The 23,324-nt window shown below is 40.5% G+C and overlaps 2 protein-coding genes across 5 annotated transcripts in view; one reads left to right on the top strand and one right to left on the bottom strand.

Annotated features, from left to right (window-relative positions):
• Positions 1-9,370, top strand: part of pfkpb (phosphofructokinase, platelet b) — a 37,516-nt gene extending 28,146 nt beyond the window's left edge. For 2 of the 4 annotated variants that reach the window (XM_050074623.1, XM_050074625.1), the window contains exons 16-22: positions 1,756-1,908; positions 3,287-3,451; positions 4,474-4,535; positions 5,398-5,509; positions 5,772-5,871; positions 6,019-6,124; positions 8,245-9,370. In XM_050074623.1, coding sequence (XP_049930580.1) covers positions 1,756-1,908; positions 3,287-3,451; positions 4,474-4,535; positions 5,398-5,509; positions 5,772-5,871; positions 6,019-6,124; positions 8,245-8,401 — 855 coding nt within the window. In that variant the 3' untranslated portion in view covers positions 8,402-9,370. The remainder of the gene's footprint in view (positions 1-1,755; positions 1,909-3,286; positions 3,452-4,473; positions 4,536-5,397; positions 5,510-5,771; positions 5,872-6,018; positions 6,125-8,244) is intronic. The other 2 variants (XM_050074627.1, XM_050074624.1) reach the window with 1 other exon arrangement.
• A 315-nt stretch (positions 9,371-9,685) lies between these two features.
• pitrm1 (pitrilysin metallopeptidase 1) lies at positions 9,686-21,056 on the bottom strand. Its single transcript, XM_050074622.1, has 27 exons — positions 20,818-21,056; positions 19,213-19,318; positions 18,981-19,087; positions 18,613-18,764; positions 18,069-18,183; positions 17,695-17,791; positions 17,232-17,392; positions 16,922-17,048; positions 16,655-16,743; positions 16,237-16,365; positions 15,966-16,079; positions 15,762-15,858; positions 15,198-15,332; positions 14,468-14,606; positions 14,163-14,279; positions 13,924-14,053; positions 13,620-13,740; positions 13,164-13,240; positions 12,853-13,018; positions 12,407-12,507; positions 12,107-12,227; positions 11,939-11,989; positions 11,610-11,722; positions 11,244-11,366; positions 10,487-10,632; positions 10,214-10,316; positions 9,686-10,065 (listed from the first exon to the last, which is right to left on the bottom strand). Exons 1-27 carry the CDS (start codon positions 20,862-20,864, stop codon positions 9,972-9,974), a joined length of 3,078 nt encoding a protein of 1,025 aa, XP_049930579.1. The 5' UTR covers positions 20,865-21,056; the 3' UTR covers positions 9,686-9,971.
• Between the last annotated feature and the right edge of the window lie 2,268 nt (positions 21,057-23,324).

Genomic DNA, 23,324 nt, shown 5'->3' with positions numbered 1-23,324 from the left:
CTGTGTAAACACAGTCACACTGACCCGAAACAACAAAACCTGTGAGCAGGATTTCCTTAGACCTTAATGGAACAGACTTAACCCTCTGCTTTCACATAAACAAAACCATTTATATAGTATATGCTAATTGTGCAGTACATGTTAGAAGTATGACTCAAACAACACTTCAGACTAGTGACATATCCTATCACTTGAGAGAAAAAAAATCTTTCATGAACTGCCGTCATAAATCACAGCTTTCCTTAGCTTGTTATTTACTTTACTGAGGTACACATTGCAGCCATAGGTCCTAGGACATTAAAACCTGAGTCCAGATTACCACAGAAGCAAACAAGCAGGATCTGGCTCCTGTCCACACGTACACCGCATGAAGACACATACTGTACAGCAGAAAACCCTTAATACTGGTTGTTGCTGGAGGCGAGCTGTTCAGCGGTGGTCCCAGGTAAGTGCTTGGGCATGTAGTGACGTGTTGTGGCATGTTTTTGGCGCGTGGCCCTGCCGTGTTTGTGCGGCCTGCTCTGTGTTTGTTTAGGAAACAGCAGACAACTGGACGGCGATCCGGTTCAATGCGACAGGGAGGCTCTGCTCGCACTGTAATGGCACAGAGTCCGTGCGTTTGGAGAGTAAGTCTGCATGCTGTGTGGGCACGTACGAGTCCAGCATCACTGACCGCAGTCTGCATTTTAGTGTTGTTAGTGCTTTGAACCAGGCCAGAGCCCCTCTGTACTGGACATTCTTGCACATAAAAGGAAACATCGACCACCACAGCCAATGGAGACCCAGCCCAGTCTTTATCTTGCCGCGTCAATACCGTCATGTGTCAGCCAGGGTGACCCTCCCCGCTCCCTCACTCCCCCATTCCATCTCCTCTCAGCCAATGGGAAGCCAAAGCCCCTGTCACCTGGAGAGAGCCAGCCAGCAGCACGCACACCACGAGTCATACACACACATTGCAGAGCTGCACCTTCGTGGTCTCAGTTTATTTGAAATGCCTCCCTTTGCTTGTGTCCTTCAACCTGGACTACAGGTGTTGAGCTGAATCTTCACGCAGAATTCTCAGGCTGATCCGACGATATCTTCAAAACAAAAAAATTACAAACATGTAGTGTTATTTTCAGAGTTGGGAAAGCCCCTAACACAGCGTTTAGATTATTTTTCAGCAGCTCTGCAGAGGGAAAGATCACATACTGTCAAGCTCGTTTATTTTAATGACTAGTATGTGGGATTTAGTGTCATCTAGCTGGAGGTTGTATGAGAACCTCAGGTGGCCTTCTCTTCAGTGTAAAAATGGGAGAGGCCCTGTCTAGAGCCAGTGTTTGGTTTGTCTGTTCTGGGCTACTGTAACAGACATGGCGGTGCAACATGGCAGGCTCCGTGGAAGAGGACCCACTCGTGTGTAGATATAAACACCTCATTCTAAGCTAATGAAAACACACCCATTCTCAGGTGATCATACACTAATGAAAGCATAGTTATGGATATTCTATTCAGTCTGACAATTGAAGTGCAACTGCAAAAATAGCGTATTAAAATAAGTACACAGAACATACTGTAAACACTTAGTATGTAGCACTGAACTAGGACACAGCTTCAACCCAAGGCACTAAGGATACAAGCCAAGGGAGCCACTGAGCGCCACGTAGCAGCCTGTAAAAACACTGCAGTCTCCCACACAAGGACACACTGACAGGGTCTCAGACATGCACTGTGCCCCCTGGTGCTCTAACCATGTATCACGGCCACCACCATCAGGCCTTAGAGTCCCTGCTGCAGCTGTACGAGGCCCGGGCCGACTACGAGGAGTTGTGTATCCCGATGTGCATGCTGCCTGCTACCATTAGTAACAATGTTCCCGGCACTGACCTCAGTATCGGCGCTGACACGTCCCTCAACGCCATCGTGGAGGTAAGGGCCAGTGGGAAAGACCAAAACATGAGGAAAATCACAGCTAGAGGCATCTCATAGTGTTACATGTCTAATGATAATGACACTTAATATGGGGAAATCCCCAAATTATCCCAGTTCATCTCAGAAATGTTTATGGAAAAGAAGTGAAACTACAATCTGTGAGTACACATCTTCCTGCTCATCCAAAATACAGAACTCTGCTGACCATGGTGCACTTGCATGTCAGCTGACTGCTGCAATGTCGTAATGATGATCTTTATTTTGGAAGCAGTTATGTGGCAAATCCTTCTCTTCCTGCTAGTGAAGGTTGTGATGCTGTTTGTGTTTGATGAGTGCCTCACTGTGACATGCTAAGTCTGAATTACAAATGTCAATGCCTTGGTTTTATCTGCTGTTAATACCAGATGAGTGAAGTCTGCCACTAAAAACAGTCAAATAAGTGCCAAAATATTATACAGTCATTCAAAATACTGAGGTTTGGCAACAAGATTAAGAGGACAGTATACTGCTGTGATAGATATTATTCAGACCTGGTAGACTTCTCTCATCTGATTAGAATGAAGGCCCAGTATGCACAGGTCAACTCTGACATAATCACTAACCAGCCCAATCTAATGATTCTTAATATGGGAATTTTTACCCGTCTGTGTCTGCAGAAAAACACAAAAATATTACATAAATAAGACACTTTTTTTGTGGAAAATCTTACACTTAATCTTAAGAATTGGAAATATTATTTAAGCTACCCTAAGTTGTTCATATCCTGCAACAACATATATATATATATAGACCGTATATATTCAGATATAATAGACCGAATACAAGACACGCATCCAAACTGACAATCATATCAACCAAATCAAGTCCAACAATAAATAAAACACTGAATATACTAAAAAAAACATGCGCAGTCTTGCAGTAATAAATAAGGAGTTAACCTGTGCATCACTGAGACGCAGAATGTTTAATCCAACTCTTCTTGTAGTGTGGACTGCAAAAGGTGAGTATGGCTGCATGTTTAGCACAATATTTTATCTGCTAAAGTAATAATGAAAATAATAAATGTTACTTGTAAGGCGCTTTTCTCGACCCAAAGTAGAGCTGTTTTGATTCATTGTTTAATCTATAGACATAATGCTGAGTTCCCTTCAGTTTGTCACAGCCTGAAGTTCATATTGTTTCCTGAGAGTGACCAAAAACCTAAAAGTATTTCATCTAAAATTCATATTAAATTGATAAAAGTGTTAAAGACTTATTTATATGATTAATTTACGTGATTAAATAACAGATGAATTGACTGATCGGCTCTGCTTTGGTGAGCTCCCTGTGGCAAACGAATGCTTGTTAGTAACTGTGTAATCTGTGTGCGATTCAGACATGTGATCGCATCAAGCAGTCAGCCAGTGGCACCAAGCGGCGGGTCTTCATCATTGAGACCATGGGGGGCTACTGCGGCTACCTGGCCACTGTCGGCGGTCTGGCTGCAGGCGCAGACACCGTCTACATCTACGAGGAGCCGTTTGACATCCGGGACCTGCAGGTAAGATATTCAGTCTTATTTAAATATTAGAGAGCTGCTATGACCCTTTCGTCTCCCTGCTGAAACCCGTTTGTAGATGAGTACCTTTCTAAAACAGTGCCTGCTGCACATCTGCTTCATATTTCATAACCTTATATAAAGCTCAGTTGTAAATGCATCCACCCTGGGCTCTCATAAAGCAGCACAGATCACACTTCACTGTTCCGTGAGTGTTGCAGCAGCTTCCCTAAGTTCATCACTGCCTCTGCCTGGATGTTTCAGGAGCATGCAGGTGACCCAGATTATGTCAATGCGCCTGAAGTGATTTATTAATAACCTCTGAACTGCATCACTCATTCCATAACAGACAGATCCCATCAACACAGATCAGGTCGGGGTGATTAGAAGTGTCAGCGCTGTCATTGTGTTTATGGTGTAACTGTCACACTGGTGTGACGCTGTAAGGAATTGTTATTATTAATTATTTTTTATTGTCTTGTATGAGCCACGTTGTACTATTATATACCATTAAGCAACAACAGAAGATTGACATTGATTAAATTTAATTTGGTTATGAGTAAAATAATTAATTGTTAGACATCATTAATAGTCTGCTTTATTATTATAGCCCTAAATCATAGAAGTATTATCTGAGGCAGTTGTTCCATATCAGCACGCTGTTCTACTGCAAAAAGTATCATATTTGGAAATGGTAAAAACACAAATTTTTCCTCCTCTTGGCATTTTCAAAATTGCAGAAGTGATAAAAAAAAAAGAAAAAAAAAAGTGATACTCCAGATGAAAGGAGCACTGTAACACCCAAAGGAACCTTCTTTTGCTTTGAAACAACTCTTTGCGTCACCAGAAGGGCAGAATCTGCAATTTTGGTGCCCCCTGCTGGCTCAAATGCCCCCCTGCATGTCTCCATCCTGGGAGGATGATGAGAGGGAGGTGTGTGTGATTTGCGGCTGGATCAGCTGCTCGTGCAGGTTGCAGGGCGCCGTTGCTCCGGTTTAACGTGAGGCTTCGCTGTGTGTTTTCAGGCCAACGTGGAGCATCTGACACAGAAGATGAAGACGAGCATCCAGAGAGGCTTAGTGCTCAGGTGGGTGTCGGAGCTCATACGCCAGGCAGTTTGTTCTTCTCTTTAATGTAACATTGCCACTGCTGTTTCCTCTCGCATTAACTTGCTACATTGAGGTGTGTGTGTGTGTGTGTGTGTGACTGAAGGAGAGAGCACAACAAAAGAAGAGTAAAACATATTTACATACTCTGTATTAATGGTAAAGAATTAGGTTTTGTCTTGTTGTAAATTTGTTCTCAATTAATTACACAAACCCAGCTGGTCTTAAAATATCTCTGACAGCTAAACGACCTCACACACACTTTACTTCATGTCATCTGTTGTGGCTATTTTAGTCCACTGCACCATCACACTGTTTAAATTGCTCCCAGCAGGATGGAGGTCTGTGGAAATAGGACAAATGTAATATTTTGGACAACGTGTAGGTGACATTGTGTGTCTGTGCTGAGGTTTGCACCTGCTTTACTTAAGTATCACACTCAAGCACAGTTTTGCATCTCAGGTAGCTCTGCAGGTTATAGTGGACAGAAGAGTGATGCCCTGGCTCAAGGGCACAAGAGCACTGGGGGTATAGAGATCCATCAGCATAAGGACACTACCTAGTCTGTTTAAAGGGCTGGTTCACCCAGTTTACTTCCCTATAGGCGTGTCTAATCATGCAGATAGTTTTGGTTTTATCTGTCCAGGTTTCTTGGACTGTGAGAATTCTGTCTCCACACCCAAAACGATGGAAATTAATTAAATTTGTGTCTCTTAAGGCACTCAAAAAAATCAATAGCAACTTTTCCCCAAGAAACAGCGGCTTCTGTCAAGGTAACTTTTTTTGTTATTTCAGTGAACTAACCCTTTAACTAACCTGTTGCCCTTGTAATGTGTGTTTTAGGAATGAGAACTCCAATGAGAACTTTACCACTGACTTCATCTACCAGCTGTACTCTGAGGAGGGACGGGGAGTGTTTGACTGTAGGAAGAACATCCTCGGTCACATGCAGCAGGTTGGACACACACATAAAAACACACTTTACTGTACATGCTTTACTGTCACTAGTGGAAGTTAATTAGCTGGTGATATAGGGAACAACGTTATCCCGAAATTGCAACATGAAGGAGTCGATAAAACTTTCCATGGTTGCAAGAAGCTGCAGCCTGTCATTGTGATCATTTTACTGAAGTTATACAAATAATCTTATTTAATATTCTGACATATATTTCCCAGCCTTGTTTTTAAACAGAAGAATACTTTCTTTCTTTTCACAGGGAGGAGCTCCATCACCTTTTGATAGAAACTTTGGCACCAAAATTGCTGCTAAAGCCATGCAGTGGATCACACGGACGCTCAAGGAGTCTTACAAAGGAGGTAAAAAGAAACTCAATAACCACATTTGTTTAGTCTTGGTTCCTTGTTTTGTCTCAATTCATCAGGGCCATGTCCGCATCAGTGTCTGTGTGTGACTGGGTGTAGCATGTGTTTGGTTATAAAGGCTGATGCTTGTCTTCGATGCAGGGCGAGTGTTTGCTAACTCAGAGGACACCGCCTGCCTGTTGGGGATGCGTCGCAGAGCCATGGTCTTTCAGCCCGTGTCACAGATCCGGGATGAGACGGACTTTTTGTAAGAAACAATTTCAGTTTTACTCTCTGTAGTAGAACAGTTCCATACCTTCACTGAAAAGATGAGATAAACTTAAACAATTTACCAGCACTAATTGGCATGATGTACTGTACATCATAATTTCTCAAAGTGCGACCCACATGCCTGTGGTGGCCCTCAGAAACATTTTGCATGGCCGCTGAACATGACATGAAGTACATGCATTAAACATTAATCACCTGTTTCATTATAATACTTTGACATAAGAGCCTACACTTGATACACCACTCAGCTGCTGCGTCAAACTGCAGTTTAATGTGGAAGTTAGATGGATAGGATTTGTTTTATGTGTGCACTTCTATTGTGCAGCCCTCAATCATATGCTGGCTCTGTAAATTGAAACTCTGGTTGGAACCCCTGGTATAGTTTATGAAAATGTCATAAAAAGTCACAATATGTCAAAAAAAGACAGAAAAATATGTCATGGTATATGTCATAAAAAAGCCATTATATAGTTTGTCATAAAAAAAATACAGTAAAAATGTCATAAAAAATTGTCAAAGGTCATCGTGTAGTATGCTATAAAAAAGTCTTAAAGTTACAGAAAAGCATAAAATTAGTAATTTAAAAAAGGCATATTATAGTATGTCGTAAAAAAGTCATAGTACAGTGTACCATAAAAATGTCATTAAAATGCTGTAGTTTAGTATGGTGTAAAAAAACAACAAAATCATAGTACACCACATGTGCCACCAAATGCCAAAAAACCCAAAACAAAATAAATTAAAAAAAAAAAAAAGTAGTTTGTCGTAAAACATGTAATAAAAAAGTCAATGTACAGGATGTCAAGAAGAAGTTACAGTATTTGTCATAAAAAATGTTGCTGTCAGAATGCCATCATAAAAATCATCATCAAAAAGTACAGTATGCAGAACAAAAAATGTCATAAAAAAGTCAGAGTATAGAATGCCATTGAAAAAAAAAAAAAAAAATTGTCATACTATGGCATGTTATAGCCATTTTCAAAAACAAGTCATAATTTAAAAAAAAAAAAAAAGTCATAGTATAGTATGTTATAACCATTTTCATAAAAAATGTCGTAGTATGGCATGTCGTAAATATTTTCATAATGAATAATATTTTCATAAATTGTAGCAGTATATTATGCAATATTTTTAAAAGATGTTAGTAATATAGTTTGTCATAAAATTGTCATAGTATAGTGTCATCAAATTTTTCATAAACATGTCAAAGTGTAGTATGTCATAATCATTTTCATAAAAAAATCATAGTGCAGGATGTCATATTTTTCATAAAAATCTCATATAAAAAGTCATAGTAGAGAATGACATAAAAAAAAATTAAAAATGTAATATATTTTATCATAAAAAAATCATAATATAGAATGCCATAATTCCTATATAAAAATGTCATTTTTTAAAAATGTTAATTAAATGCCATACTATGGTATTTTTTATGGCATTCTCTACAATAACATTTTTGTGACATACTATGACATTTTTATTAAAAATGTGATGGCATATAAAACCGTGACAATTTTATGACATACTGTAGTATGACACTTTTAATGAAAAAAATTATGACATATACTATATGCCAAAAAAAGTCAGGATACAGCATACCATAAAAATGTCAAAAAACTCAGTTTAGTTTGTACTAAAGTATGTCATAAACATGTCACATTATAGTTTGTCATAAAATTAGCCACAGCCATAGTAAAGTATGTCATACAAACAGATTAAAAAAACAAAGTCACAATACAGTATTTAAAATAAAAAGTAATAGGATAGCACTAAAACATCATTGAAAAAGTCATAATACAGCATGTTTTATAAAATTTCATAATGTAGTTTGCCATAAAAAAGTCCATGTATGTTGTATAGGCCCAGGGGCTAATGACAGCCCAGAGAAAGTAGTTTTAAATAAATATTTCTAGGTAATATTGGTGGAGGAAAAAAAATATTTTTTTCATTTTGCTTCTTAAATTTTAAATAATCTCTTCTTGGAAGAGAGGATTGCCCCAAACTCAAAGCTACAGTGAATCTCCAGCCTGTCAACGTGAGTGACAGGATGAATGTAGTGCGATATAAACATCTGGTCCTTGTGTTTGGTCCCCTCAGCCACAGGATCCCCAAGGAGCAGTGGTGGCTGAAGCTCCGTCCACTGATGAAAATCCTGGCCAAGTACAAGACCAGCTACGACGTGTCCGACTCGGGCCAGCTGGAGCACGTGACCCGGTTCCGATCCAGAGAGTCCAACAACACGGCGGCCATCTGAACCGTAGCACTGCTGCCAGAGAGTATCACTCCAACAGGAAAACAGCTTCACAGAACAGTGACGGCTGCTCACACTATGACTGATCGACTGCTGATTGACTGCAAATACATTTAGGTAGAATTTAAAAGATAGCTGGTAATTTGAAAAAGTTATGCTGTATGGTAAAGCATGGCGATTATAGGAAGGGATCTTCTATTTTTCAGATAATGGATGATGAAATTAAGATAGGGACATATTTAACGAGGGTATGACATGTGGGATAGAGCTCTTCACATAGTTTCAACAAGCTAGCAGAGCTCAAGTGTTTTCTGGATCCTCAATCAAAGTTATTATAGATTTAAATATATATATAATAAGCACTCCTCATCATGTACTGTATAAGTATTTAAGTTTTAGTCCTGAAAATGTAGCTATATTGATATTTTTTTTAACTACCTAGCTGAGCAAAGGCCCATGTTGCGTCAAGGCAGCGAGGCTGAGGTGGGCCATTCCTTTGAAGCTCTTGTCATTTTTATTATTTTCTACAGCACTTTTAGCCCCATTATTAAAGTAATCCTTTAAAGCTGCTTCTAAAGAGATAATATATAAATATATGTCAGGAGGATCACATTCTGTCAATCTGTTCACACCTTGAAAAAATCATTTTGATTGTAAAATGTAAATGTGACCTGCAGGAGGTTTAGTGAGCCAAGCTTGCCTTGTGTGTCCTATCCATGCTCATTGTGTGTATGAGTGTGTGTGTGTGTGTGCGTGTAATGTGGTGTTGCCTTAGCCGTTTGTATCCACCATGGGCTTTGTATGTGGCATCTTGTAACTATTTGTGAGTCGGGTCCTGCTGTTGCTGTAGTTTGGCGGTGAAGTAGAGAATGTTTGAAACTTGTACGCAACATTAATTTAATGTGCTGGCAGCGTGATGTGAGTGTCCTGTCACAGAGTAATAAAGCATTTATTGTGTGGAAAGATATGAAACTGTCGTGATATGTAGCAATGTGTTGGTGTCTGTGGTGCTCATGCCATTGAATACATGATGTTACGGGCTACTGCTTTCTTGCAGAGTTAGATGAAAAGATTGATACCACTCTCTGTCTGCATGGTAAACCATCAGCAGGTGTTTAGCTAAGCTTAGCTCAAAGACTCAAAACAGGGAGTTGTGAATCACCTGAATGTTAATTTAATTGCCTGAACCACATATAATTATCACACTGCAGAGAAAACAAACATCAACATATCGAAATCAAAGTTTTCATGATCACAAGATACTCAAAAATAAAGCCCAGACTCAGATTTAGTTTGTCCAGCATTAGAATGTCACGACCACACTTTCATTAATATGTACATAACAATGTACAAAAAGAGAAGTAATAATCTGAAGGGTCAGATTATGACTACAACACTAATCAGTCCACAATCCTCCTCTTAGGACTGTGCGCTTCAGCTTTTCTTTGCCTCCATTTAAGTAAAATCCCAACAGTACCATTGTCTTTGGGTTTTCAGTACATAGTACATTTTGCCACTGTGGTACATGTGAAGTCCAGTTAAGTTTTCAGTTATAAAACACCTGCTAATTAGATTATTTTACAATCCATGAGGGATCTTTTTTAATTGTTTCGTTCTCGGGGCCCAGGATAGCGACACCACACGTCCTCTGACCAACACCGAGGTATCTGCAGGGAAACAACACCAAGGACACTTGTTTAATATTTAATTTACCAAAGAGAGTTTGAACATTTTGAAGTAGAGATAATTACACGCAGAATTGTTCAATCTCCATTTTGGTTTCTTAACAATTCTAAGTAAGGTATAGATTTTTACCTTTCGGCCACTCCCACCAGGCTTTTGTGATCGACAGCAAAGAGTCTTTCTCTGTGACTCTGCAGCATCTCATCTGTGACTCCGCTGAGGAAGTGACCCATTCCTGCAACACAGAGACACGGTGAACAAAGTAGTGTCAGGTTTTATATCAGCGGAGCCCCAAACTGCTTCAATTTGAAGGCAAAGCACCCAAATAAAGGCTGCAGCTCAGGATTACGTTCAATTATGTGGGTGTTTTTGAACACATTTGACTTAACAAAGTGGGAGTCTCACCTTTGTTTGCGGGGGCTATAGGTGAGTCGACAGCTGAGAACACTGACAGTTTGGCCTCATCGATGTCCTGCTGAGTAAACTGCCCTGACTTTGCCCACTCCACACCTTTACGAAATGCAGCCATGGTCTGCACTGAGTTCGGGTCCCTTTGAGACAAGAAATAAACACCAGGTCAACACACACTGTGAAATTCTAATAATCAATGTTTTACACTTCAGACGTTTTCTGATTTTTTTTCAATCAAAAAGTTGTTTGGTAAAAAAAAAAGCCATCACAGTGACAATTTCCCAAAACCAAACCGTTTTCATCTGAAAGAAATGCTCATATTTGAATGGCTGGAAACAGAGAATTGTGTCATTCTTTTCTTGAGAAAATATGACTCAAAACAATCAGTTATCAAAAAAGCTTCCAATTAATGTTCCTGTAATGAACTAATTGTTGCAGATGTAATTCTTATGTTTCTCCAGAAAACTGCCTCTTGACTCATTCTGCAAAATCCTTATCTTAAAGCTTAAAACACTATTTCAGCCTGTCAGCATCTCCCACACAACTCAGGAGAGTTTTCCAACTTTTACAAGATTTCTTTTAAAAGAAGAAGATCACCAAATAGTATAAAATGTCTCATTTAGACACAAAATATTAAACTGTAATCAGCAAATTTATTACTGCAATATATGGTAATATAGGTTATATATTTGTGCAATGTGCATTGCAGTGCTGTCCAAAACTGTGACCAGTTTGATGAATGGCTGCCCACCTGTATGAGTAAAAGGAGAAAAGACCTCCTCCCATCCTAGCTCCGCCCCCGTACGCTCCCCCTTTCTCCCGGATCTCTCCATGAAGATATTTCGCCGTCATCAACCTCGCCAGGATGCACAAGCTGACAAAGACAGAACATAAAGCAAAAGAAAGTGGTTAGCAAACTCAAAACACAATGAATTACAAAAATGTCAGCAGAAAAATCACGTCTATATAGCGTACATCACCAAATCAACTCTCACTACAGTCACATCAATAAGTGTGTGTGAAATATAAGACATGGTGGCATTTACAGTGGCATGTGTCAAGTCAACATTAACCTTCCAGCCACTGCTCTTGGTGTGCTGCGTGCTGGTGTGGTTACCTGGCGTAGTCCTCATGGGAGAACGGTACCGTACGAATGCTCTCACTGACAAAATTGACAGGGAAGGGCATCTGGAAGAAAGTTTTCATCTGACATGGCTGATAATTATGCTCCTGAAAAGTATAAAAAAAAACCACACACGCACAGACACACTGCTTAATATGAATTCAAAATTGAGTTATTCATCAATAATCAAAAAAAGCTGCCAACATGCACAGGCATCATCTTCCATGACCTGAAACTCCTGTTTTCTGTAATTATCTTAAACTCCATTTGGCAGCAATACAGAGATGACAAACGAATCAGCAGACTGTGAAATGAACACTTACAGAGATGAGTTTCCTGCTCAGTCCGGAGTTATTCAGGGAGTCCAGTGGCCTCTTAAATGAAGACATTAACAGAAAGCAAAACATTACTATATTATGATCTGATGGACAAGTCAATATGACAAATCTTCCGACTGGTTTATTGATCCAGATCACCTGTTGATTCCTTACCTCGATAATATCGGTTCTGACAGGTTTGCGCGTCTTTCCGTTCTCAGCCATGCCCTTCATAAAACTCTCCAACTGTGCTGCTGTGTCAGACATTTTCTGAGGAGTTGCATTGACTGCACACCTATAAGGAAGACAGTTTAATTTGAATTGAGGGAAATGTACTGAGTAGATGATATACAGTACATTTACACTACACTCATTTTGTTAACATAAACAAAAGTGCTCAAAAGTGATAAACAGTGCTCCAGACACTGAACATATAAACATGATATGAGCTGGTGCACCATTATACGAACCCACCTCATGTTGTCGCGGATGAGAAGGTGTTTTTTGATCCTGGGCAGTGTTCGGATGACTGGGCTGAGGTCTGACATCTCAGCTATTCTCTTCATAAACTTCACCTAATTCCAATAATCAAAACACAAAACAGATGAAACCGTTTTAGAACGCTGCATAGAAAAGTTGCAGCGGTGTGGACTGGCTGTCTGAGTTCGACCAAAGCCGGCTGATGGTGTCACCTGCAATTCCGCTTGTCAAAAGCTCGGTCACCTGTTTCAACAGCCAACTGGCTTGTAGTGAAATCTGCTGGTCAAGTCAAAATGACTCCGTCCCTGCCGAGCCCCCTGTTTCCACTACTTCTACTTATTATGTAGACATAATAACAGAGATGGAGAACTGCCTTGTTGTTGAAACTCATGTGATCAGTAACAACGATTATTACTAATCATACATAAACTGTGCTGTACCTGCTCCATCCCACCAAAAGACTCGTGGAGGTCTCCTGCTGGAGTCAGGTGTCGGCCTGAGCGCGTCATGGCATACATGTGACCAGAGTAGGATATCCCATTGGCCAACTCCTGCGCTGACATCATCACCAGCACTCTCATGCGCTCCTCATCATCAAAGTGTGGGCTGGAGGAAAACATGTACTTACTTTAATGCCATGGTTTCTCTGTATCCAGCTTGCCAGTGTCAATAATCACAGCTGACTGTTCTCCAAAAGACCAGCCACATTTTACTTTTCAGCATCCATTAAGTACAGCATTGGAGGACATACCTGTGGAATATGTCGCTCCACAGCTGAAACATGTGAGGAAGGTTCCTCTCCAGGCAGGAGGAGAACAGGAGGACACCCTGAGGCAGAGAGCACAGAGCAAATTAGAGACAGCGTTTGGTGTTTTGCGAGGCTGTACTGGAACCTGCAGCGGCAAATCACCTTCAACCAAAACAATAAACAGCATTTTCTTCAACCACATGTTCTTTTTTTCTGAAAGACAAAGGGCTGGAGCTTATCCCAGCATGCACTGGGCTGAAACCAGGGATTCAAACTGGACTGCTTCTGAGATTTACATTTATAATTGTCTGATTTGCATGTGTTTGGGTTGCAGCAGGACACGCATATGTAATCGGCACACAGAGCACTGAGGGATGGGAATCAAATCTGTTCCTGCAAAATACGCAGTGGGTTTTAATTTACTTTATAGGCTTCAGTGCGTTCAGAGCTGGCACTGACCTGCTCGTACATGTCCAGCTGGGAGGAGTCAGTGGTGACGTGGGTGGAGACAGACATGCCCCCTGTCCTCAGCTCCATCTGCTGGGCCTGCTGCCTGTAGTCCAGATCGCCACAGCCCATCCTAATTAGACAAACAGAGACACATCCAGTCCTTCAACTGTATGCTGCAAGTCGGGAAGCAGGTACAATCTAAAATACTGTACACACAAAAGAAATACTTATCTGTCTCAATCTCACAGATTCTAAACTTGATCTGTGCGTTCCAGATCTTGTTCTGGTCTTACAGACTGAGAGATTAACTCACTTGGTAAGAACACTGCAGAAGAGCGGGATGTAAAGTCTGAGGTCCTCTGGCATGGTGTTGAGACTACACATGGCTCTGAAGTAAACCAAGCCATTGGTGGGCTGCTCACAGTACTGGACTGGTACGCCTCCTGTGCAGATTAGGAGAAGAAAGCCCTTCACAGTTTCACCAAACGCCCTTGACTTAGGTGATAATGACAAAAATACCACGCCACAATAACAGTGGAGACTGTACTGTACCTGCAGTGGTGATTTGAACAGGTGTGATGGGTATCGTGGGTTCAATGTCGGACACTTTGAGTGCTGGCAAAGAGGAAGCATCCTGGGTTTTACTCTGAGCAGCCAGCAGCTCCAGACCTTTCCATGGAGAGAAACACTTCACTGTGATATCTGGCAGTCATACTCGAAGGGTACTTATCAGAAAGCTTTGACTGGTCAAAGTCAAGATGTTCACTTCTGACTTCAGTTAAGACTTTGTAAACTTACCTCATTGCAAACAGAAAGTGAGATTCGACACACACCATGAGCAATTACATTATTGTTACCTTTCTCATAGATCTCTTTTCTGTCACTGTCAGACAGAGCCTGGATCTTTTTCTGGAGTTTCTCCTCCTCAGCCTTGGCCTGTTTCTCCAAGTAGCTCTCATCCGGACTCATAGACAGGGTCAGTTTGTGTGTGTTCTCCTGCAGGGCCAGTGCATAAGAGGGGGGGCGGATTTAAAGGATAACAAAGCAAAGGTTAGTATTCAATTGTATAATTCAAGTAGAGGACCTGAGGTAAAACTACTGATGACCACAAGCATCTGTGCTGACGTCAGGGACTTGAGCGTAGCATCAGGGCTTCCTAGGATGACCTTTGACCGCTTCTTGAAAGGCATACCGGGGATGTTGTCTACGACATACAACTGGAAAATACAGTTGAACTGTATCTAATCATAGAGAAGGGATTCCATCTTAAATTGCCCAACAATGACACTGTATAACCTTGCAATCGAGCTCTTTGTTAAAAGATGATTAAGAAATGCTTTGGTCAAAATATGTTATTTCAAGTACATCATTTCAGTATGTATGTTTTCCTGCTGTCGTTCAGTTGAAGAGACCCCCCTCCCAACCACTGGGAGCTGTGCAGCTACAAGGACATAATCCTGAACAACTTTAACAAATACAAATATGGATGCCAGACTGCTGAATGTTGCCCCTTCTTTCCTCAGCAATCAACTTGCAACTATACTAGAGACACAAACACACATTTAAAATATTGCTTGTTTCATTCACCTTAAAGTAGTGCTGAACTTTGTCCTGGAGGAACTGAGGGTTGTCCTTCAGGGCCTGTCTGAACTTGGCAACGCTGTCGCTGATCTGCAGCAGCTCCACCGGGTCGCCATCGTGGTTCCACGATGAAGCTATGTACTAGAAACACACGCACAAAATGTCAAGAATGACACTCTGAGGGGAAAAAAAATTCATAAAACAAAACAATCTAGTAATCTATTTTACTCTTGCCTCCTCCCCTCACAAGGACAAGTTGCCTACTAATGCCCATTTATAATTTACTTTTAACATTGTTGCATGTGCAAAGCGGAAGGTTTCTAGAATTAATGTTACACATCCTTCAGGAAGATATCAGCAAATAAACTGCTCTGTGCACAACATAGTTTCCCAAGACTAGCTTTGTATGTGTTTACATCCGGAGTTATGAGATATATAGAAAAGCATGCAAAAAACAAACATCCTTAGTACTGCTAACAAACCTCCCACATAGAGGTTTATATACACATGTTGTGTCCTTGTAGTTGTGAAAATAAAATGAAGGTTACAGATACACAGCAGTGAACTCACCGAGGCCAGAGACAGGCCGAAGTTAGTGGACTGGTGTTTCATCTGGATTTCAATCTTATGGAGGAGAGCCTCAATTCTTTCCTCTTCAAAGCCCGTCCTGTGAACGGCAATGAGGACAAATGACTCAAGTTGATCTGACGTATTGTATCTACTATGTGCATGTGTCTTTTTTAATACCAACTAGTTCTGGACCTTGGTACTTACTCTATAATGTCATCGATGGTTTGGCTGATGATTTGTTTCACCCTATCTGCATCCTTCTCAGCCATTCCCTGCAGCCCGATGCTGAATGACGCCTCTTTGGTGCTGCCGTCGTATCTGCACAACAGGACATTTCAACACACTTTCAACAAACACATGAATGTCATGGATGCTTAACATTACTGCGTCAAAGACAAGTGGTCAAAAACTCAAGATGATTTGTTGTATCACAAAGATCAGCTGGATAACTAGGGTCTTAAGTCCATGTATGCACCCTACGACAGAAGAGAAGTCAGTTCCTATCTTGGGTTCGATGAGAGCTTTGTAGAAAGGAGAGTTTGGTCCAGAGATCATTAGAGATGACAGCAGGCTGAGAGTGAATCCTTCGAATGTGTCGGTGATGCTGCAAAGAGAAAAAGACATCAGATATCACTGAATAACAACGAAGGCTCAGAGCTTCACTTTTTAAAAAGAGAACTGTTGTCAATTCATGTTGAGGAAAACTGGAAAATTGTAAACATGACGACATATATTCCACTGTAAATAAGGCTCAAACTAAGAGATCAGGGGTAACAGAAGATGCATTATCTCTGGCTTCAGAATCCTATCCATGCCGTCCTACTGAAATGAGTTTAAGGACTAATGTCTTGGTGAAACACAGCAGAAGAAGAAAAGAGATGATGTGATCTTACTCTCCCAGCAGGTAGCTCACACACAGCGTGTCCTGCTTGGCTGGATCTGGAGCCATAGCATCAGGGCTGCAGGTCACATTGTCTTCTCTCTGGGGAAACCAATGAGGTTCACAGTGAGATCAGACAGGCTGTTTAATTGATTTCAGTTTCTAAAAATAACCCAATGGAACCATGCGTGCAAGCGATAATTAAATACAAAAATTAAATTTGACTGCAGTCTGTAATACCCTTAGATGTCACAGTAATACGTCTGAATGAGGAACTTACAGGGCTGCTCCAGTGGGGCTGGGAGGGGACCTCTGTGTTCGGGTTGATGCGTTCAAACTTGGACAATGCTTCTTCCTGGATCTGCTTTAGATGCTGCTCTAAAGGCAAATTTCCATATGTGAAGAACCTGAAGAACGTACAGAAGACACTCTCAGGGGTGTATGTGTGTTTGTATTAAAACAATTTCTTTAAAAACGCAGTTTCTGTCCTGTCAGAGCAGAATGAGCATTTTCTGTTTTTCATCTTAATTTTAATTTAATTGTCATTTCATAACACAACAGTTAGGCTGTCTAAGTGTGTATTACTCTACCTAGCGTTGCTGGGGTGGTAATGTGTGGCGTGGAACTGTCTGAGTTGCTCCCAGGTGAGGTCGGGGATGGCTAGAGGCTCCCCTCCTGACACCACAGAGTATGTGTTGTCTGGATACAACTTGTTCTGAAGGTGCTGGGCGTACACACGCTCGTTGTCTGACTGTAAGAATACACATATGCGAATATACAAACACACTCACAAATTACTTCAGATTTAACCACTGCTAACATGATAAAAACATCACTTTTCTGTTATAGTTTTTTATGATATCACTGTATTAATATAATACATGGGGGAAAAAACTAATTTGTGCATTAAGTATTTAAACTGTTGACACTGCTTAGAAGCACCTGATGGCCCCTGTGTGTGTGTAAAGAAATAATTGTATATAATAGATATTGAAATAGAATTGCTATGCATATGAAATTTTAATAACAGTGACTGGGGAAGTGTTGACTTACAAAAGCCCCCTTCATTTCATTGAACACGACTCCTTTAAAGACCAGAGGGGAGTTGATATCTGTGGGATCTTCATTTTCCAGCCTCCAGCCCTCCTGCCTGGAAAATTGAGACGTACACAATCAAAGTGAGCAAGGCTGCTTTCATCAGTACTGTACGACTGTTATAGACCTGTCTTATGATATTTGCTAATTCTTGGTCTGTTTCAGCCGACTGTTGGACAATACAATAAGAGACACAGAATCACAACAAAGTATTTAAAAGATAACTTCGGCTGCTGCTTTGTTAAAATGCAATCAAGTTATCTTCATAAAATAAAACTGAGCAGTTTTAGCATTCTGGCATAAATAACTGTGCAGCAATACCCAAAACTCACCAGAAATCCTGCTCTCGTAAACAAGGGAAGAAAACTGCATCCAGATAGACAGACAGGAGATTCTGGAAGTCCTTCCCATTTTGGGTTGAGAATGGATACATGGTGTAGTCGCTGGCTGTTCACGAGGAAGTAAGCAAAAAAAAAAAAAAAAGATGCAAAAAGCTCATCAGACATTTAAGATAACTATCCATCATGTGGAAGTCCTTTTCTTTTCTTTTGATACAGACTAGTAACATAATGACAGTAACCATAATAAATTTAAGAAGTTAATACCAGCTGTATTATAAATCAGTGAATCCATATATTCTTGCCTCTGAACACTTCCATCACAATAATTTGTGACTAATGAACACCTCTGGTAAACCAAAAAACTCTGGATTATTTCCTTGTACATTCGTTAAACCTGTAAAACTCTAACTGACTGTATCTGCGTTGACACCAAATAATTTTCTACTCAGGATATTTATGTGAATATAAGCACACTGTTCCCAACTTTTTGCTAAAGGTCACTTGGCACATTCAGGTTCAAATCATTTTTCTGTACCTGTAAAGGCATTCATGAAGGTGGACAGAGACCTGTTGAGCATCTTGAAGAAAGGGTCTCTGCAGGGATACTTCTCAGACCCACAAAGCACTGTGTGCTCCAGGATATGTGGGACCCCTGTGCTGTCCATGGGGGTCGTTCTGAACTGGACACTGAAATACGGTAACAAGGAAGCGTTGTCTGATTTATTGCTTTTTTGTACAAGGATGTGCTGTGACTTGGCTTGAGAAAAAAAATTGCTGTGGTTATAGAAACAAAACACATTTCAGAGTCATGCTGTGTTGAAGTGTGACTGCAGAGGAATGTTCAAATCTGTTATCAAACTTGAACATAAATAGGTAGTGCAGCTGAAACGTATTCCAACCAACCTGAAGAGGTTATTGGAGTCATCTCTGGCTGCATGGAGGTACTGAGCTCCAGTTTTATCATGAGTCAGCTTCACTGCTGTGAGAAACAAGTCAGGGACCTGTACAACCTGGGGAAACAGGATTAGCAGCTGAAATTACCAACTGTACAATTCATAGTACATCCTTTTGAAAATTATACACTATTACTTTATAAATGTCTTAATCGTGCTACTCTGAGTCAAGCTGAGTTTACCTCTTTGACTGTAAAGCCATGGATTCTCTGTCCTGGTTGGTACTGACAGGCCCGCTCTTGTGCTGAAGTGCTCTTTAGCTTCCTTGTATACTGCTGTCCATTAAAACTGGAGGAAGAAAAATAGTTAATAGTACAAAGAACATTCGTCAATCTTTGCAGAAACAATGCAGATCCCATATGAATTAATGAAATACAGTTTTAATATTGTGTCAGGCACATAATAATGCCAAGACATCATTAAATCAATCCCCAATAAAGCTCTCGAAAGGCTCCAGTATGTGCAAAACTCAGCTGCCAGGGTGCTTACCCGCACTAAGCCTTGGCAGCACATCACCCCCACCCTCATTCACCTGCACTGGCTTCCGGTTATGTTCCGCATAACCTACAAACTTCTTCTGCTTGCATACAAATCGTTCCACAACCTCGATCCACCGTACCTATCGGACCTTCTCCACCAGCATACCCCATCACAGAATCTGAGGTCCTCTGACTCAGGTCTCCTCTCCATCCCCCGCACCAACAGGTGGACCTTTGGGTATAGAGCCTTCAGTGTGGCAGCCCCCACCCTCTGGAACTCTCGCCCTACGGAGATTCGCCTTGCTCCATCTCTGGACACTTTCAAGTCTACGCTGAAAAGACACTTATTCACACTGACCTTTGGCAGCTAGTCTGTTTATTTTGCTCTGTCTTGTTTTGCTTTGTTTTTTGATTTTTCTGTAAAGCGTCCTTGGGTCTCCTGGAAGGTGCTATATAAATATAAGCTATTATTAATATTATTATCATTATTATAGGTCTTTGGCTTCTGGATAAATGAGATGTTATATATGCTTCAGAGCCAACCTTCTGTTTGATTTGCATATACGCATATGTCTTTAATTATGGTTAGTTTGACAAATAATGATACTGAAGCATTATTAAAAAGTTTCCTCTATCCCAAATTGTATCTGTCCAAAATATACTGCAGCTGCATAACAACTGTAACAGTATAGAATAAGCATTAAAAGGAACAAGCCTTATGTGGGTATCTTTCATTGCCTGAAATGATTTCCAGAGTGTTCATGCACTTCAGACCACATGTAAATACCAGTAATTACCCAGACTCCTTTCAATTTAGAAAGGCCATAGAATGTTAGGTCACAGAATATGGTGTAACACCAATACAAGCTCGTGTGACACAGCCATTATGACGAAGGTCGAAGCCAGCTGGCTATCCTCTCCTTGAACTTGCTCTAATAACCCCAAATAATAGTTACAGACCCCAGCTCTCAGGTGGCTGAACTTGCTATTCTTTGAGGAGCTAAAGTTAATATAAAGGTAACTTATGAACAGAAAAGTCAACTAGGTAACTCCAAATTGATGCGTTCCCTCATCCTTGGTTGCACAACTGTTTCATCAGTTTGAATGTTATGTCATATCAACAGAGTCACAGCACCGTTTCATCTATATTCACACAGTATCTAATCACACCGCCACAGACAGTCAGTGACAATTATCGTGACACCACCTGGCAAACAGCACACACAAGTAGCATTTGATAGACTGGCAATACACCAGGTGTGTAACGTTATGTGGCTAACTCCCTGTACCGTTAGCTAGCTGACTTACCTTAGACATCGAAGTTTCCGGAATACCGCCTTCGTTTGCCGAAACATGGCTTGTCAGTTGCTCAGTTATTCAAGTATGTCTACTCCTAGTGTGTCCGGCTTTGAAAATCACACAATTTAAATAAATGAAGTCAATAATTCCACATTATTTCGGTTGCACATCCCTGTTCTGTGTCCTCTCCATGCTGTTTATGGTAACGTTGACACATTGGACCACCTGCGCACATTAAAAATGGCCGACACACCTGCGCTGATCGCAGATCTGACAAGCAAGTCCTGCGTAGTTAAACCTATCCATCCGCATTAGAGATCTATGATACGTATTGAGCAATTTCTGGCACTCGTGAGCTAAACCTTTCACCTACAACCATGCTTGTGTTTGATTGGTCAACAAGGAATGAAGAGCGCATATGATTGGCTATACGTAACACAACTAACATTGCCAAACCATGACAGGGAGTTTTTGAAGGGCAGCAATTTTGTAACACATATTTAAAATCAGTTTGTGTCAGACTTTTTGCAACTTCAAATCCACTGAATTTCGAATAACGTCTTTAAAACGATTTAAGGTTTTTGTAATCCATTATTCCATTTACATGCAATTTAATCTTTCCTCCAGCAGACGTCGCTGTAAGATCATGTTTAGTGACGTAGCATCAGCAGGATAAGTCACAGAAGTAGTTTGTTAAACTTTGAATGTTTTTCTCTGGGGTCCAAAGTGCGAGAAAAGTTTATTAAAGTGCAAGTGAACCAACTTTATTTTGAAAAAAAGTGCATATAGTCATTTATTTTATATCCCATCACATGTACATACATTAGTGCAGAATTAAGACTACCTCAGTGTTGCTAAGCAACTTTTATATTTGCCATGATCATAGAAATAAAATTTCTTTTTTTTTCACTGAAAGATTTTTTACAGTTGACATTAGTTGATGAATTATTATTAATATTCTTCTTATTATCATTACTATTATTACTGATAATGATTGGTAGTCTTTCATTTTATTGTGACTGCTTACAGACTTATTTAAATTCTGCAAACAACTCACTGGTGTTTAAAAACACTTTCTATCACTGACAAACAAAGAGTTTTTACACTTAATTCAAGCTCTGGGCTGTCTGTAAGCTAAGAAGTCTTTCTGCAGCCTGTCCTTTTCCTTCATCTTCATTTCCCTAAGACTTAATTACGTGAGTACCTTCAAAGCTACAAACCCCATGTAAGGTAATTTCACCAATGCACATGAGATACATCATTCTGTATCTTCTTATTTAACATTAATCTGGGCCCAGGGACAAAAATTAACTGCTGAGCCCTCATTATCCCCCCCATTCCTCCCCTGCTCCAGGTTTACGGTGTGGTAATATGATAAAATACATGTCAGTTTAGAAATATACTCCTTATAAGTAAAATGTCAGCTGACACAATGTTGGTCTTAAAATTGGATCTTGACACAGAGACCCTCTTAAAAATAAAGATCAGGTGATAAAGCACAATCCCCCTTTAGGCCTTTGTTATGTCAGCTGATGCCGTACTTCAGTTACAAGTAATCAGAGTGGACTACCACAATCCAACTGTTGCACAGTAAGCTTATGGTGTTTTTGGGGGATGTTCGAGATCTGGGACCCTGACGCAGTTGTCAGTTCCTCCTAGTTTGCAATTTAGCCCTGTGCGTGGTGTATCCAAACTCAAGACGGCATTGTTATACGGCTGCATCGTTAAATCAAATGGAATAGTTTAGATGCCTCTTGCATCACTTTACACATTGCCTCACATTTCAGCCTGACAATTTGTTGTTGCTGGAAACTTTGGGATATTGACAAGAAAAAAAAAAATCACAGAGTTTGTCTGGCGAGGTGTTCAATTATGGAATCAGTGCAATCACCTGAAATCAGGAGGAGTTTGTTTAGTTTATGTACATGAACTGTGTCCCTTTTCAGGGGCCACCTTCTTTGCAGTCTGCATTTTAAGATCAAGTAAATAATGGGAGGTTGACAAAGCTGTTTCATTTTGAAAAGCTCCTCCAGAGTAAATGCACATTCTTTTTTAATAGCAAAAGTCAGCCGCTGTTCTTTCTGAAGCAAGTAGCAGAAAGTAACACTTGATGATGGCATCCTTCCTCGGCTGTTTAACTACAGCAAGAATGTGATGTACACTGTGTGAATATCACAGCGAAAAGAATATCATAGAAAGGTTATAAAAGGTACGACATAGTCACTACAAGCCTAACACGGAGTACTTCCTACTCAAAATGAGGTCCTATGGGATTAAAACGGGAGCAGTGTAGTTAGTTCTCATTATAGCATGGACTCCCCAGCACCATGTGAAACGTCTTTCTTCCCCACAAAAATCACTCTGCCTGTATTGACAGCAACTGTAGACTGCCTTTTCTTTTTTCCTTTTTTTTTTTGAATATCTTTTGAGGCACCCACGGTCATCCCTTGTGTTTCCACTGACAGCATGTGGGAGATTTTCCAGCAGCATGAATAGGAGGCCTTGGTGAGGAGGCA

The sequence above is a fragment of the Epinephelus moara genome, chromosome 21 (assembly GCF_006386435.1).
Source record: "Epinephelus moara isolate mb chromosome 21, YSFRI_EMoa_1.0, whole genome shotgun sequence".
Taxonomy (NCBI): domain Eukaryota; kingdom Metazoa; phylum Chordata; class Actinopteri; order Perciformes; family Serranidae; genus Epinephelus; species Epinephelus moara.
Note: the sequence above shows the minus strand (reverse complement) of the source record. Positions and strands in the feature narration are given on the sequence as shown.

Coding starts and splice junctions, on each gene's coding strand:
- pitrm1 (XM_050074622.1), bottom strand. CDS start 20,864: ATGTTTCGGCAAACGAAGGCGGTATTCCGGAAACTTCGATGTCTAAG. Junction 17,792..18,068: donor TTACGAGAGCAGGATTTCTG/GTGAGTTTTGGG, acceptor TCAATTTTCCAG/GCAGGAGGGCTGGAGGCTGG. Junction 12,228..12,406: donor CTCATCCGCGACAACATGAG/GTGGGTTCGTAT, acceptor TCTTCCTTATAG/GTGTGCAGTCAATGCAACTC.